General features: G+C 49.1%; 1 protein-coding gene across 3 annotated transcripts in view; it reads right to left on the reverse strand.

Moving 5' to 3' along the window:
- The window catches only part of ASTN2 (astrotactin 2), a 912,080-nt gene that overhangs the window by 259,672 nt on the left and 635,081 nt on the right, over positions 1–17,327 (reverse strand). For all 3 annotated transcript variants that reach the window (XM_047768264.1, XM_047768263.1, XM_047768262.1), the window contains 3 exons: positions 12,732–12,856; positions 9,226–9,330; positions 5,584–5,763 (listed from right to left, as the gene is read on the reverse strand). In XM_047768264.1, coding sequence (XP_047624220.1) covers positions 5,584–5,763; positions 9,226–9,330; positions 12,732–12,856 — 410 coding nt within the window. The remainder of the gene's footprint in view (positions 1–5,583; positions 5,764–9,225; positions 9,331–12,731; positions 12,857–17,327) is intronic.

The raw sequence follows: 17,327 nt of genomic DNA on the forward strand, positions 1-17,327 counted from the left end.
AAGCCCAGGAGAGTTCTTCAGCGCCCATTAGCCCCTGGGCCACAGCTGTCCTCACAAAGGGAGGTGACATTTGAGGACATCTTTCCCTTTTCCTCCCACCCCAACCCCAGGGCCTGCCTTTCAATCAGCCAAAACTCCTTTAAAGAGTAATCTAGGAATGTTTCAGCTGACATTCAAAAGTGCACTGTAATTCAAATGGAAATGCAGAAATTCATTCCCTTGGACAGTCTTGGGAAATTATAATAGAGATAAAACATCCTTTAAAGGTGGCGACAGGCATTTATCTTTGGGGACATCTCTATGCTACAGACTCTCCCAACCTAAACTCAAGAGCAGTTCAACCTTCACATGGAGAACGTCCTTTCATCAGGGTTACAGAGTCTTTAAACTTGGGAAAGACATATTAATTGCACACATTTTCTCTCCTATACTTTGTGTCTCCCCATTTCTCTTGGTGGATTTCAGTTTCCCTGTGTCTATCTCCCTGTTTTTCTGTCTCTTCCTAGCTCCCTCAGTCAGTTTCTCTCTGTCTCTTGTCTCTTTCTGCCTCTGTCTCTCTGTCTCTTAGTGTCTCACACACACACAGAATGAACAATTCCTTTATGTGCACACATCCTTTGCCTTATATAGTCACTTTCTCTATGAAAAAGAAGCAACTGAAAATTCAAGAAACCTACCAGACTGACAATGTCTGCATTTATTACTGTCCTCTCAGATTTGAGAATGATAGGGGATAACAAAAGCACAGAATCCCAGAGCCCTTTCGACAGCTCCCTAGGGGAGCTATGAGGCTCCCTCCCTCACTGGCTCCACGCTAGACCAATCTACCCCTGTCCTTGGTCCTGAGTCAACTGACAAGGCGGGGAGTAACTTAGAAGTCCTATTTCCTCCTGCCCTACACACACACACACACACACACACACACACACACACACACACACACACATCTGGGATGAGTTACCTACGTGGGCATAGCAGTCATGGATGGAGGGAATGGGTTGGTTCGAGATAATAATTAGGTGCCCGGCTCCATGTTAGATGAGTCCATCATTGATGTGTCTATGCTCTCATTGGATCCTGTATCTTGCACATGGGAAAACGGATCTTAGAGTGTGAATCAATTTGCCCATGATCACACAGCTTGTAAGAGGAAAGCTGGGATTTGAACCAAGGTCCATTTGACTGCACAACCTGTGTTTTATCTCCAAATGAGGACGTCTTTACCCAAGACAGACCCAAGAAGGGTAACTTCATGCAGGGAGTCTTAATCATGATAAGACCCATGTATCAAGGTCAAGGCTAGGAAGAATGTGTGAATATCAAGCCAAAGAGTGAAATGAAGCCCTGACTAGGAGAAGAGAGACTTTTCAGAATATAGGTGTATCAAGAACATGGGAGCATACAGTGAAAGTATTAAGCTGGGGAAAGAGACTCAAAACTTCACACGATGCTTAGAAGCATGGCCTGGGAGCAGAGGAGATGCTTAAAGGAAACTGACTGAACAGTTTCCAAGATAATCATGCCTGAGTCAGGAGCTCCCAGGGTCGCTTCTAAGGTCCAGTTCTTCCTGGCTTCTGCTGCTCCCATCTAACTGACCTGTCCTGTGTTCCAGTTGCCTCCAGACTGGTGGAGTGCCCATAGTGCCCACTTGGTGATAGGAAACTCCATCTCCCTGCCTGGATCTTTCTAGTCCTCCTTGGAATGCCCAGTGCCTCTCTGGAATCATTGTCAGAATTTGGGTCTGTTATTCTAGCTTTTGTTTTGCCCTATGACGAGGAAATGATACATAGGTAGAGACCACCACTCCCCCTTTCTGCATTTAGAGCAGACATCATGAATTGATCACTTTCTTTTCCAGTGATCCCAATGACCCCTCTAGAGTGGTCTGCACAAGCCACTCCCCCCACCTGATCAGAGCTGGTACATGAAACAAAAGCTATGGGCCATCCCCCACCATGTGCCAGCACCTCCTTTTTTCCAGCTGTCTGCCAGTGGATCAAAAGAGAACCTATCCTAAAAGTGCCAAACTGTTGGAAGGCTAATCACAGGCTGGACCCACAGGAGGATGGCACCCACGTCTGGCCTCCTGCAATGTCCCAGCATGAGGCATGAGGTCTGAAAAAGACATTTCTCTTAGGAGCACTTAGGAAATACCAGTCAACCAGAGAATGAATGAATGACAAGGTGACATTGTCCCCCTGTGGAATACACACTTAGAAGCTCTGAGGGGCATGAGCATCAAACAAAGCTCTCATGGGAGATATTTTAATCAGGAACCCTCACCCCAACCCCTCAACTTCCCAGTGATTTCTAGTGGCTAGATCACAAGAGGGCCAGAGCCCCATCATCAGCAGACCTGGTAAGGCTGGGGCACTTGTTTCTAATGTCTGGAGACACCGGATGGGGGCTAAGGTTGGAACTCAGACACAGATCATTCAGTCACAAACTGTGGGCCTGACAAGCCCCCTGGCTCTTTTAAGTTGAAGTTTCCCTTCTCTAAGATAAGGGGTGAGGACCCTGGGCTTCTTTGCCTCAAGGGGGAGGGGAGGACCAAAGGGAGCCATCATCAACTGCACCGGGATGTACAAATGTCCAAGCTTGTTATCTGTGCTGCCTGGTCTCTCCCCGACCTCCTCTTTCAGCCTTGGCCCTTCCCATCAAGAAGAGACTGCCGGCTGGGGCTAAACAGAGACTTCAAAGACTCATGGAGCCCTCCACCCTCCTCTCGCTGAGCTGAAAGAATATCGGCAGGCACTGTCCTTTTCTAGTGTCACAGGTGCTTCTCAGAGGGAAATGAGGGCTGAGGCCACCTATTAGCAAGAGCTGTAGCCAGGACGGCAGTCCCCAGCAGATGCCCACAGTGTTTGCTCCATGTTTAGCTACCATTTTATGTACTGACTGTATGCAAGGTGTCTCACCCGTATTCTCATTTTGCTCCCCCCAAAACCCATGCAAGGGAATGACTATTTCTCACCTAACACATAAGGAAACTGAGACTTAGAAGTTACTTTGCTTGAGGTTACCTGGAAGGGATGTAAGAAGAGGTATCAGGACTTGAAATCCTGCTGTCCCAATTGACACTGTCCTAATCCATCCTTTCCCAACAAGCTCCACACCAGAGTGATCAGCTTCCAAACCCAGATTCATCCTGACCTGGTGCCCACTGCACCCTGGCTTCACAGATGTCAGTGACATATAATTGACACATAGATGTGGAGGACACCCAAGTGGCTGGGGAGAAAAGGGACACACACCAACTATCCCTGAGTCCAGAGTGCTTTCCATTCTTTGGAGGAGGGAGGGGATTCCCAGCTTCTCATCCACCTCCTCCCCAGCATCACTTCCACATTGAAAAAGGAAAAACCATAGGGTCTCATGTACCATCCAGGTGGTCACATCAGGTAAAGTCAGAGAGGAAGAAACACACAGACCAGTGGAGCTGGCCTCAGTGTATCTCATGATCATCTTGGGAGTGAGCATGAATGATGGAAGCAAGAAGAGTGCCTTTGCTCTGGAAGTCCAGTGAGAAAGGTACCAAAGTCACCCAGCAAGTGTGTGGCAAACGTGAAGGCTCTTTGAGTCTTGAAGGGGGCCCCCAGCTGCTCTTTCAGTATTCTGCCTGCTCCCACCCCCATCTTCCTTGCCATAGACTCCATGCATCCACTGTATAAGAAATAGGATTTTCTGGAGGGAAGTCCAAAGCCTGGAAGCAGCCAAGGATGGTGATGGGATGGGATTCTGCATTAGCAGAATCCCAGGCTCCCAATGCAGGATGAGGCAAATGAGTTCAGTGGCCACAGTGAGCAAAGGTTTTTATAAACATAACCTAATTGCATTACTTCAAAGTCCGGAAGCTTATTGCCCTGCTTAATGATGTGTCACGTTATTTATAGGGTAGCACAATGAGACTTCTATTGATTTAATGCACTTCCTTAAAGACTGTCATTGTCACAGCCATAAAACGAAGCCATTCCCAGACAACTCAATTATTCCCCTGAGCCTATAAACCACCCTGTGTTTGCCCCACACACTTGTGCACAGGAGGTGGGGCCGAGTGGCGGGGGTTGCGGTGAGGCCACGATAGGGGGTGTAAGCCCTGGGGACAAAAGGGAAAGATTCGGGAAAAGACAGGGCAGGTGGACCAGAGATCCACACAGTCCAGGATGAGGGGCAGCAAGAAAAGAGCTGGATGTGGAGCATGGCGCCCCCGTGCTCTGTCCAGCCCTGCCCAGAAAAGCTGCGTGACTCTGAGCAATCTGGCTCCTCTCTCTGGGCCTTAGTTTTCCCAGCTGGAACTGGGAGTGCTGAGCCCAGAGGGACCCCTCAGTCTCCTCTGGCTCCCAATTTCTGTGGCTTTATGATTTTTCGGTTGATCTCGTTCTCACAGGTAGGGCACCTGGCCCATAGGGAGAAGGTGTAAGCACATTTTTGACATCACTGCTCACTCTTTCCATCCATCTAGAACCTTTCTGGGTTTGTTTTGTTTTGTTTGCTTTTTAGGGCCACACCCATGGCATATGGAGTTCCCAGGCTAGGAGTGGAAACAGAGCTGCAGCTGCTGGCCTACATCACAGCCACGGCCACGCCCAGATCCAAGCCACATCTGCGACCTCCACTGCAGCTCGTGACACCACCAGATCTTTAACCCGCTGAGCAAGGCCAGGGATTGAACCTGCATCCTCATGGATACTAGTCGGGTTCATTACCACTGAGCCACAACAGGAGCTCCAAGTTTCTTTTTAAACAAATTGATTGTAATAGTAACAACAATAACAGGCAGCAAATCTTGCCCTGGTGTGCTATTTCCCGTGTGTCTAAGGGCACTTGACTTATCCGAGACTCATTTTCTCATCTGTGAAATGGGGCTGTAATACATGGCCCTGTGATAACACATAACGCATGTATGTGCTGTTTCATCTTTCTCCCAACGCTACTGCACAAACCACTTCCCCTTACTGTAGGAGGTAGATGGGACTAGCTAAAGTGCCCATTTCATAGGAAGGGGAAACTGAGGTGGAAAGGGACTGGATTCTTCAAGGACTCTGCTCCTGGGAAATTCTAGTTCTGATAATAGCTGAGAGTCAGAGAGAAATAAGGTCTGGTGACCCCCCCTCAAAGATAGAATCTCTCCATGGGGAGACTTGAAACTGTCCCCTTGGATAGGAGGTGACTGTTCCCAAGGAGCTGGAGCTCTTCTCGGATTCCTCCAAGAAGCCTGGAGAGAAGGAGGGGTCAACGAGACAAGACTTCCTTCCCCACAGTCTCCTCCCGCCCCCACCTTGATGGCTGTTTCCAGGGGAGAGAGTGGGAAAGAAGAAGCTTGCAGTAGGCCAGGGTTGAGTCCAGAACACCAACCTGGGCACTCAGAAATGCTCAAACTAAAAGAATCCTGGGAAACCATATGGCCACTTATTCTATCCACAGTGAACATGAAACCCCAAGAGGGGTAGGGACTTGCCCCAGTCCACCAGTTTCTGTATGGCAGAGCCAGGATTTAGCTCCCAGGGAGCTTAATTATGTCCCCAACAGCCTTACCTCCACAGCCCACCTGACCGCCACCTCCAGCAAGCCCTCCAGGCTTACCTTTCTGATACTGGAGCCACAGCTGCTGCTGGACCTTCTTGCTGGGGAAGTGGATGATGCAGGTGAGCTCGGAGCCGTAGAGGGCCTCTGCGATGTAGTGCGAGCCGTAGTGCTGGATGAAGGACAGTAGCTCCTCCCGGCTGCTCTCCTTGGTCAGGATCTTGAGGACGCTGGTGAAGCCTGGACAGAGGAGGAGCATGTGGAGGGGGTCAGACTTGGGAGGCTGGTGGCACGTAAATGATAAGCCTGGATGTGGGACTTTATCCCCTTGCCAGGGTGTCAGCCAAATGCGCACATCATCCCCTCACTTGTCACAAGACTGCTCTCTCTGGCGGACACACAGGACACTAGGATCGAGGGGGAATGGACGACAGAGGAAGGCCTAAAGCTGGTGACCTAGACCTCAGGACCCCAAGGTCACAATCAGGAAAAATCAAAGCTGGTGTCTACTGAGCACCTACGTGTACGAGGCACACTGCCAGATGCTTCAGCCACTTTGTCTATGCAAACCTCAGCCCCCTACGGCAGCCTCGACAGAGGTCAGAGACTGGAACCGATCTGCCTTGATGTTCCAGCCAGAGGAGCTAGGATTCCAAGCCACTTCTCTTCCCACCCAAAACATGTATACATGCCACTGCACCCAAAAACCCAGGGCTTGAACTGCCCATGGCTGGAGCCCAGGGCTGGCCCGGACCAGGCTCAGCTGACTCCACATCCTCAGATCTGACCCCTGGCTTAGCATCCTGTAATACCACTCCTCTTTCTCTCTCTGCCGTGGTCTCCCTAAAAGAGTGGTATGTTCCTTCTTCTGCCATTGTCAAGGCCTCCTTACTGTTTATTAACTGTCTTTAGTCCTATTCTAAATGGACCTGAGTCCACAGGGCCTGGCATGGGGCCTGCACAGCAATTACTCAGTAAGCACTACTCCCCTGCCCTCTTCTTCCTCCTACAGGCAGGTCTCCAGGCTATTTTTTCCAGGAGGCTTAAGCCCTTCTGGGCCCCTTCCTGCTATGGATGAAGCCATGTGGCCTTATCTGGGTATCCTGGGCCTCCAAGGTCATCTCCTGTGAGTCACACATATCAGACTTTACCTCCAGCCACATAAGTTTTTTTATTTCTCTTGAACATGAACTGGGATTTCTATCATTCTTTCTTCATGTATATGCCTCCCCCACTCCCAAACACCCCCCCCCCCACACACACACCACTACTGTTGACCTGGAATGGCCTCCCACTCCCTCCCTAAGTCACAAATGCTTCCAGGTCCCAGGAAGCCACCCCTCCCCCAAGAAGCTTTTCACACCATCCTGGCCTGGGGCACCTGCTCTTTGCACCTTCAACCAGCACCGCCTTAGAGGCAGAAGCTCCCATTTGTCCCATTTGTCTCTGAGTCTGCACTACATCCTTCTCCACCCCTGCCTCAACCAGGTCCACAGCACTGCTTCTGGACACGGCAGACACACCAAGCCCCATTACTACAAAAACAACGGATTCTGATTTTGCCACATCAAAGTAAAATGTAAAAGAGCAAGCTCCTCTTCCACACTAAAAATGAGATCCAATTTGCCAACATTTGATTTGCAAGGGGGTTTTGGGGAGCATTGCTATTGATTAATTAAAGCAGATACACCTTTGTAGTTCTAATAGGAACACTGCAGTCGTACTCACAAGTGCGGTGTAAAGGTGTGGGTGGCAATGAAAACAGAAACAGGGCTGAAAGAATGGGTGCTTGATTAGAACAACCCCTCTCCATCAACCTGTTAACTCATACAACTGGGTGATTAATACAGCAAGCTAACAGTGAGATGGTTTCTGTTAAGGAATAAATAACACCATGGAGAGGCCCTGTGGCTCTTTATCCAGGCAGACAACATGGCCATTAAATCCCTGCCCTGCTCCTGTTCTGCCACTCACTAGCTGTGTGACCTTGGGCAAGTTACTTAACCTCTCTGACCCTCAGTTTCCTTACCCCCCCAAAAAAGGATATAGAGCACTTTCCTCTTGAGACACTGATATAAGTCCTAAGATAAAAAACACTATAAAGTGCTTGGCCGATGTCATCAATAATTACTATCTGTACTTCCCACTTTGCAGGCTAAAAGAGGCCCATGTTGCTCATGAACAAAGTGATATTGAAAAAGAAAACAGGGAGTTCCCACTGTGGCTCAGCAGGTTAAGAATCCGACATCGTGTCCATGTGGATATGTGTTCAAAATCTGGCCTTGCTCAGTGGGTTAAGGATCCAGCGTTACAAGCTATGGCATAGGTTGCAGATGCAGTGTGAATCCAGTGTTGCTGTGGCTTTGGCTGTGGTGTAGGCCAGCATCTGAGGCTCTGATTCGACCCCTAGCCTAGGAACTTCATATGCCAAAGAAAAGCTGTAAGAAAGGAAAAAGAAAAAAGCTGGCCAATAATTAGGGACACTGGGACAATAAGCCCATGTCAGCCTCATGAGTAAGAGCCAGGGTAGAAAAGCCAAGGCCATGCCCCATTTATCTGGAGCCCTTCACTCATTCATTGCCTCTCATTTTCATTAATTTTTTTATTCCTTCATCAAAAAGGAGCACCAGGAGTTCCTGTCGTGGCTCAGTGGTTAACGGATCCGATTAGGAACCAGGAGGTTGTGGGTTCGACTCCTGGCCTTGTTCAGTGGGTTAAGGATCCGGTGGCAATGCCTTGAGCTGTGGTGTAGGTGGTAGACGCGGCTTGGATCCCACGTTGCTGTGGCTCTGGTATAGGCCAGCAGCTACAGCTCTGATTAGACCCCTAGCCTGGGAACCTCCATATGCTGAGGGTGTGGCCATAAAAACAAACAAACAAACAAAAAAAGGGAGCACCAACAACAGGCAGAAATATAAGGTGCAGGAATAAATAGACCCAAGCGCTACCCGCAGTCCTAAGGTCAGTGGAGGGGATGGACAGGATTCTGATATGAATCAAGTGAGTGCTTTAATATAGGCAGTTGAGCACGGGGATTCCTTGAGTTATTCCAGGGGGAACAGATAATGAGGGAGGCATCTCTGTGTACTGCAGGATGTGTGAGGAGATCCAGGCAGGGGGAACAGCATGTGAAAAGTCAGAGACAAGAAAGAAAACGTCCTGTTTTGAGAACTACAAATGGTGTCCCACGAGCTTCAGCTGGGATTCACATGTACAAAGTGTGGGCAATGAGTATGTATGTGTGTGCGTGCGTGCACGTGTTGGGGGTGGAATGCATTACTGCTGAGCAGCAGATGAGCAGAAAAACAAGTCAGCCAGGAGAGGCCAGAGGGATCAATGCCTGAAAGAATTTGTAATCCACACGCCTTAAACACTTAGAGAACACAGTGTGCCTGGACTGTCATCTGCCCCCTCTCTCCTATCCATCCTCTGCACCCTGCTCAGACAGTGCTTCCTCCAGGAGCCTCCCTGACTCCCCAGAATGGACAGCTGCCCCGTTTCTGCACTGTCCTACTGCCATGTGTGGGCATCACTGTGTGTCTGCTTGTCCGTCCCCCCTCCCTGTGAGCTCATTGATGGCGGGGGCATGGCCTCATTCCCTCAGCATCCCCAGTGCCAGACCAGGGCATACCCCGGGTCCTTGGGAACCAGGAACATGTGCTGAATAATGCCAGTCCCCTGGCTGCCGGAGGCGGTCCTCACCTGCCGAGAGGGTGATGGTGCTGAGCTTCACACGGTAGAGGTTGCTTCGGACCCGCCACTGCTGCACCATGGGGTAACCCATGGCCTCGTCATACCTGATGTCTCCTGCGGACGGAATAAGAAGGTCATGTGAGCCCAGCATTTAGAGGCTTCACCTCACAACCCCACCCCACAGCCCTGGGCTCTGGGTAATGGCCACCTCTTCTAAGTGGGCCTTCTCTGACAGTTCTAGCTGGACCCCTCCCCCCGAAGCCCCCCATCCAGGCCTCTTCTTTCCTGGCCTCTGACCTCGGAACCAATCCTGCCTTTTCTTTCTGCTCTACAGTGTACATGGCCCCTTTATCCTACAAGCAAGAGTGGGCTTATGGCCCCACTTTAACCTGGGGGCAATTTGCCATGGGGCCCTAGACAGTGCGGTGCCTCTGTTTCCACATCTGATATCATGACTACCTAGGCTGACCTTATTTCACAGACATATTGTGAGACAAATGAATTAAAAGCAGTGGAAGTCCTAAGGTAACCTAGAAATGTCATGCACGAGGATTGGGGTGGGGGGTTATGGAACCTCAGCCCGTTCAGCACAGATTGCCTAAGGCTACTTTTGCACGTTGACAGCAGAGTTGAGCAGTTGTGACAGAGACTACGTGCAAAGCCTAACACATCTACTGGCCGACACTTTATGTTTGCTGACCCTGGGTAGACCACTGCTTCCTAACATGCAAACATGAGATGTCCTTTGCTGTCACATAAGATGCTGGGTGCATGCATAGAAGTTTTCCATTTCAAACAAGACTGAGAAACACTGGCTAAACAAAATCAAACAAGATTAAATACATATATTTAACTATATATATATAATTTCTCAGCACCTTGAATAAATTAACACACCAATTTAAAGGTACATGAATGAAGGTAGTGTGCAGCATTTTGCAAATTTTGTTGGCCAACGACCCCATTTTAGGGTCCCTTGGAACTCACGTTCTGCAGAATGCATTTTGCAAAACATAAGTGTAGATAAAACATAAACAAAGAAAAAAAAAAACAAAACCACAACAGAATGTCAACAAGTGGTTAACTTGGGTGTATAAAAGATTCTTGTTTTCTGATTTATATTCATCTCCATTTTCTCCATTTTCTCCTCTAAGCACTACAGACTCTCTATTTTATAATCAGGAAAAGAAAAATACATGAAAAAGAAACGCCAGTCACATCAGTGCTTATGTATCCTCTGCAAATGGCAGGCAGAGTTCTCCATCCTTTTCTCTTGTCCCCTGGTGAGGAGGCATTTAGATATTTGATACCAAGATTAAAATGAGAAGCTCTCTGGAACAAATGATTTTCTTCCTGGACATTACTGCAGTATTAAAATTGTCCATTACTGTCAACTTTTTTTTTTTCCCTCCTTAGCCTTTTCAGGAATAATATCATTTTTTTAGAGGCTTTCATTTTAAAGTAAAATATTCATGATCCCCAAAGATATGTCCACTGGAGCGAGGTTGTTTTGTTATAAATACGTCCTCTCTGTTGATCTACTCTGCCTGTCTTGTCTTTCCTCTGCAGACACCAGGGAGAGAAGGAGAGCGAGTGGGAGAGGAGGAGAGGGCCATGTTTCGAGTCAGGGTAGAGAAAACAGCCTGCACAGGAAGATGAGATGCCAGCACCCAGGCAGCCTCTGCCCCATCTGCTATTGCTTGTCTGATTTCAGAGCAGGTTTGGAGGGCGGGGTTGACCACTGGGACCATTCTCAAGAGAGGGAGGCCAATATTTTGATGCAAACGGTTGATGTAGCTTATTTGCTTGGTGGTATGGTATCCAAATGGAGGGAAAAAAATGTCCTTTGATTAACAAGAAAGGGACAAAGCCATCTTCTCTGCCCCTCACCCCATCCCTGGGCCTCCCTCTAAGTAAGCATCACTCCACACTTCCCCTGGTCCCTCCAGCCTGGAATCTAAACCCCTTCAGGGAAATGTCAGCTTCCTGAGGTCAAGGCCATGGGTCTACAGGATTCCGGCTCCTGCAGCCGAAACAGAGCCTGGCATAGAGTAGGCTCTCAGCAAATCCCTACTTACTAACTCACTCATGCGCATCCCATCCCTGACCTTGTATCTATCCCTGGTCCTTACTCAACCCCTGACCCCCATCTTCTGACTCTATCCTAGATCCTCACCCAATGAAAATGGGATAAAATGAAGCCCTGGAATGGGGGAAGTATTTTTATGGTTTAAAAAAAAAAAAACACTCTAAAAATGTAACAGTGCCTGTATTAGGACACCTCCAAAGATCCCTGAATCAAAACAAATAATCCTATCAGTTTGTACCACCAATGCAGAACCAGAATGTACTGTATCATGAAGGCAGAACCAGGGCCCTCACATCTTGGGAAAGTTTGCCGAAAAAGGGCAAGCGAGGAACTGGGAGAAGAGGAGGAGGAACAGAAGGGCATCCTGTGGTGGGACAAAAGATGTGAGCCTCAGGAGAGCCTGGAAGACAGCTTGTCAGTAAGGGAGAGGCAGAGCTTAGGGGCTGGTGGGCAGCAAGCTGCAGAGTGGAGTGGAAAGGGCAGAAGATCTGAAGCCATGGCACTTGGTCCTAGTGCTGGTAGATTTGCTGTGTGGCCTTGAGCTGGTCCCTTCGCCTCTCTGAGTCTCAATTCTCATCTATAAAATGAGAAAAATAACGCCCACCCCACAGGATGGCTCAGTGCCCCATGTTCAAAAACAGGCCATGTAACTGAAGTGCTTTCAAGTGAGAGAGGATCCTGGTGGGGGTAGGGAGTGGGCAGTCCACTTATTTTATTTATTTATTTATTTATTGTCTTTTAAGTGTCGCACCTGTGGCATATAGAAGTTCCCAGGCTAGGGGTCAAATCGGAGCTGCAGCTGCCAGCCTACCCCACAACCACAGTGAGGTGGGACCTGAGCTGCATCTGTGACCTACACGGCCCCTCATGGCAACACTGGATCCTTAACCCACAGAGTGAGGCCAGGGATGGAACCTGTGTCCTCATGGATAGTAGTCGGGTTCATTTCCGCTGAGACACAATGGGAACTCCCCACTTCATTTATTTTAAAAGGACTTAAAAGTGAACTGCATGGTCTCATTCATGTGTGGAATCTAAAAATGCTGAATTCATAAAAGCAAAGGGAAGACGGTTGGGGGTGGGGAAACCCAGGAGAGGTTGATCAAAGGGCACAGAGCTTCAGTGACACAGGATGAACAGGTTTGCGGATGGAGCACACAGCCCGGTGACTGGTTAGTAACAATGCATGTACTTGAAGTTAGCCAGGAGAGTCAATCCGGTCTCAGCTCCGAGTCTGGCGTCTCAAGGAAGCCCCCAGTTTTGCACAGCCCAGAGGAGCCCAGGAAACGGCAGGTCCCTTTTACATCCCATCCCTCAGGAAGGGGGAGGTTGGCCGGGCCCCTCGGGACATGCTCCGGGCTGATATGTACTGGAGACTGGGTGTGTGGTCGGCAAGCTAGTGAGGGGTCCAGCACGTGTGTCTTACCAGTGAGCAGCTGGAGGTCCGGGAGGGGCTCGGAGAGGACCCCCCGGCACTGCTCCTCCACCGGCAGCGGAATCACCAGCAGCCCGTCGGCCAGCTGAGGAAAGTCCTTGATGAAGTTGTTCTCCCTGTGGAGAGGAGCAGAGAGACTGCCAGATCGAGGAAGCAGAGGCTGTGGGGGATACAGGGGCTGCAGGGCAGGAAGCTCGTAGGCAGAAGAGAGACCCATGAGTGGGTGGACGGCCTTGCTCGGATGTCTCCAGCTCCCAGGGTCCCAGCTCTGAGAACATGGTGCTAATGACAGGCTTTAGCATCTGGCAGGCTGGGGCTTAAATCCTGGCCCACCACGTACAAGCTGCATGATCTTGAGCCAGCTACTGGTCCACTCAGAACCTCAGTTTCCTTGCCTAGAAAAGTGAGATTTTTTGGGTTTTTTTGGGGGGGCAGGATTTTTTTTTTAATTTTTTAAAAGTTTTATTGAAGTATAGCTGATTTACAATGTCGTGATAATTTCTGCTGTACAGCAGAATGATTCAGTTATACTTATACACATAGCCATGCTTTTTCAGATTCTTTCCCCTTACAGATCGTCACAGAATACTGGGTAGAGTTCTCTCTGCTATACGGCAGGTCCCTGTTGGCCAGTCATTCCATATACTGCAGTGTGCATATGCCAATCCCAAACCCCAGTCTATCACTCCCCCTACGAGTACACTTTGGTAACCAAAAGTTTGTTTTCAAAGTCTGTGAGTCTGTTTCTGTTCTGCAAATAAGTTCATGTGTATGCCATTTTTAGATTCTACATATAAGTGATATCATATGATATTTGTATTTCTCTGCCTGACTTACTTCATCAGTATGATAATCTCTAGGTCCATCCATGTAGCTGCAAATGACATTATTTCATTTTTTTCATGGCTGAATAATATTCCATTGTATAAATGTACCACATTGTACATCAACTATACTTCAATAAAACCTCAAAACATTTTAAAAAAATAAAAGGAAAAGAAACTCATGGACGTGGGGAAGAGACTTGTGGTTGCCAAGTGGGAGGGGGAGGGAGTGAGATGGACTGGGAGTCTGGCATTAATAGATGCAAACTATTGCATTTGGAATGGATAAGCAAAGAGATCCTGCTTTGTTTATAGCACAGGGAACTATATCCAGTCACTTGTGATGGAATGTGATGAAGGATAATGTGAGAAAAAGAATATATGTGTATATATTTGACTGGGTCATGTTGCTGTACAGGAGAAATGGACAGAACACTGTAAATAAACTGTAATGGAAAACATTTTTTTAAAAAAGCAAAAGAAAGTGAAAAAATAAAAAAAGAAAAAGAAATAAAATCCTGCAAAAAAGAAAAAGTGAGATCTTAGGGTGGATACTTAATGGGATAAAGCTAACAATTGCTTAAGACACAGGCTGACATTCTATAAACTGTATGTTTTGCTGCTAAATGTCCCCTTACATAAGCAGTGACAATGGTGAGCCAGGATGTGAAGGAACTGAGGTGAGGGTAGCGTGGAGTGCTTGAAGAAAGAGAGAGTGAGGTTACGCTGGAGAAAGGAAGGCTTGAAAGAGTGGGTGTTTGTGTGCTCGTGTGGAAAGATCCTAAGAAATCTTTTGGATCAAAGTCCTCCTTTTACAGATGGGGAAATTGAAGCCTGGAGAAGGGGAACAAATTGCTCACAGACAACCACCAGGTTAGACTCACACCCTGACCTCCCCACCCCAGGCTAGAGCTCTTTCTCTCCCTGACTTCCTCCGCTGTCACAGCCCCTTCCCTGGGCCATCCCAGGAAGCTGAAGACAGACCTCATGGTGACTTCAGGACATTGAACATGGAATAAAGGTAGCTTTGGAGGCGGGGGTGGGGGTGGGGGGTGACAGCACAACACTGGAGGCAGGCTTCAATCTTCTGGACAGCAGACCTGCCTAACCTCTGCCGTTGAGAGGTGATGAGCTTGCTGTAGCTGGGAGTGTGCAAGTAGGAAGCTTGATGGCTACTTGGCATGGACAGTATCTAGGGCATTTTAGTATTTAAATCTGACTTTCCAGTTCCCTTCCTATGCAGAAATCCTAAGAGACACTAACTACAATCTGGAGGGGAGGAGGACAGGGGGAAGAGGAGGGGAAGGGAGCAAGGGAGGAGGGGGGAGGAGGGGAAGAGGGGGAGGAGGGGGGAGAAAGAGAGGGAGGAAGGGGAGAAAGAGGGGAGGAGGGGAGAAGGAAGGGGAGGAGGAGAAAGCCGGGGAAGAAGGGCACAAGGAGGGAAAGGGAAGCCGATGTTTATCACTTCATTCTGCCACCTGGAACGGGCAACTTTGAAATGAAAATCAGAAAGAGGCAAACAAAGATCTGTGATGTCAAAGTGATGCCTTTGAAGCCTGGATCTCGGGCAGTTCAAAAGCAGCCATGCAAACGCTGTGTGGCCTGGTCACCTTCCTGTCTGGACGCCACATCCCCCACATCTCCCAGGCAGCTGCACAGCTCCCCATCGATTCATTCATTTAGTGAACACCTTCCCCGCGTCTGACCCTTGAGCAGGTCAGAGTCCAAGGGAGGGAGACCATTTCCATCTTCAACATCACCAGCATCTCTGTCATCGCCTGTGTTGTCGTCTCTGGCTGTTAATTGAATCCTTATTATTTGCTAGGATCTGGCTAAGTAGTTTACGTTTTTATCACTTAAAATCTACAGCAACCTGCAAGAGAGTTACCATTATCTTCATTTTACAGATAAGAAAAAAGTGAGGTTCCAAGTTAAGAGGTGGCAAAATTGGGATTGGAACGCAGGTTTGTCTGACTGCACACCTGGTCAGGTGAGCCGCGGGGCCTGGGATTGTCTGCATGCGCCTGTGTGATGGCAAGTTTCTAGGTCCACACTTGGACATTTAAGCACGCTATTTTGTGTTTCACGGGTGTGCCCATGTCTGTCTGCATAGCCATACTTGCTTATGTCTACATGTGTGCCTATGATTATGGGCTCTGCTTAGGTGTTTGCGGCTGGCCTTTGATTTGTCTGCAAAACTGGGTGTGTGGAACAGCAATGGAAGTGCCCCCAGGTAGCATGTAGCACTCGCCAGGGTTTAAGGAACGAAGTCCTCCTGCCCCCTCATGAATTGGCCTATTAGATACATAACGAGGTGGAGGGTGTCTCCTTGCCCTAGTCATTCAGCTAACATGAACAGAGAGTACACACTCAAGGTGGAGCCTGGAGCTGGGTACTCAGCATTCACAGACAGGCTGGATTCTCCCCTTGTCCTTTAGATATTTTTAGCCCTGTGGGCAGACAACGGATCAGCCATGCAGAACAGTTAGGGTGCTGGCTCTTTGGGACTCAAGAGGCTGGAGACTGATGGCCAAGGGCTCCTTCCCCATGTGACCCAGCCACCTGTTTCATGGACAGAATGGGGCAAGAGTGAGAGGGCTCTGAAGACTGGGTTCCACCCCACACTGCCTCCTAGCTGGGTAACTTGGAGCCAACCACCCAAACCTCCGTTTTCTCATCTGTAAAATGGGGATCAGGAGCTCCCGTTGTGGCTCAGCGGTGATGAATCCGACCAGTATCCATGAGGATGTGGGTTCACTCCCTGGCCTTGCTCAATGGGCTGAGGATCCAGCGTTGCCATGCGCTGTGGTGTAGGTCACAGACATGGCTCAGATCCCGCATTGCTGTGGCTACAGTTCCAATGTGACCTCTAGCCTGGGAACTTCCACATGCCGGAGGTGTGACCCTAAAAAGCAACAAAACTAACCAACTGACCAACCAAGCAAACAAAATGGGGATCATAAGAGTAATTCAGCCTGCCTTAGAGGAAGCACAGTAATACTAACGATGGCAAAAGCTGTTTGTGGAGCACTTTGCATGCACCATTCCAAGTGCTTTACATTAGTTCTCACCCAGCCCTACGAATCAGGTGCTGTCAAGACCCCCTGCTTAGAGGTGGAGAAGCTGGAGCACAAGGCAATTATGTAACTCCTCAAGACCACACAGCTGGGAAGCAGGAGGTCTCAGGGGCTCTGGCCCCAGAGCCCACACTCCGCATCACTGCACAGGTGCAGGGCGCCAAAGACGTTGCCTGTGACATTCACAGGCTGTCAAAGCTGGAAAAGCCACGGTACCTCTGGGTGCACCGAGCCCAGTCAGGCTGCTGCTGAAAGAAGGGGTTTGTTTCTCATCACGACTGACCACACAGCAGGTGCTCCGCTCTCTGGGTGACCTCAGGACCCTCACTCCAACACGTGAGGAGGGCATGATCACCTTCCCTAATTACAGAGGAGAGGAGACGGTGCCACCCCCTGCAGCCCCACATTCCTCTCTCCTCTAATCCCTCTGCCTTCGGTTTCAGCTGGGCATGACTCTGTGGGCAACCTCAGGATGGCAGGGAGCCGGCTGGCACTCCCCTTCTTCTTGGAGGAAAGTTTTTGCCCTGAGCTTCCAGGAAGCAGGGAGGGTGTTGAGGCAGTGCATGAGGAGGGAGATGACAAGGACAGGGTGGGAGTTCCCAGGCCAGTGCGGAAAACAGGGAGGGAGGCAGGGGTGAAGCAGGGAATGAGGAGACAGCAACAGCAAAGACCAAGGACCCAGGATG

The sequence above is a fragment of the Phacochoerus africanus genome, chromosome 2 (assembly GCF_016906955.1).
Source record: "Phacochoerus africanus isolate WHEZ1 chromosome 2, ROS_Pafr_v1, whole genome shotgun sequence".
Taxonomy (NCBI): domain Eukaryota; kingdom Metazoa; phylum Chordata; class Mammalia; order Artiodactyla; family Suidae; genus Phacochoerus; species Phacochoerus africanus.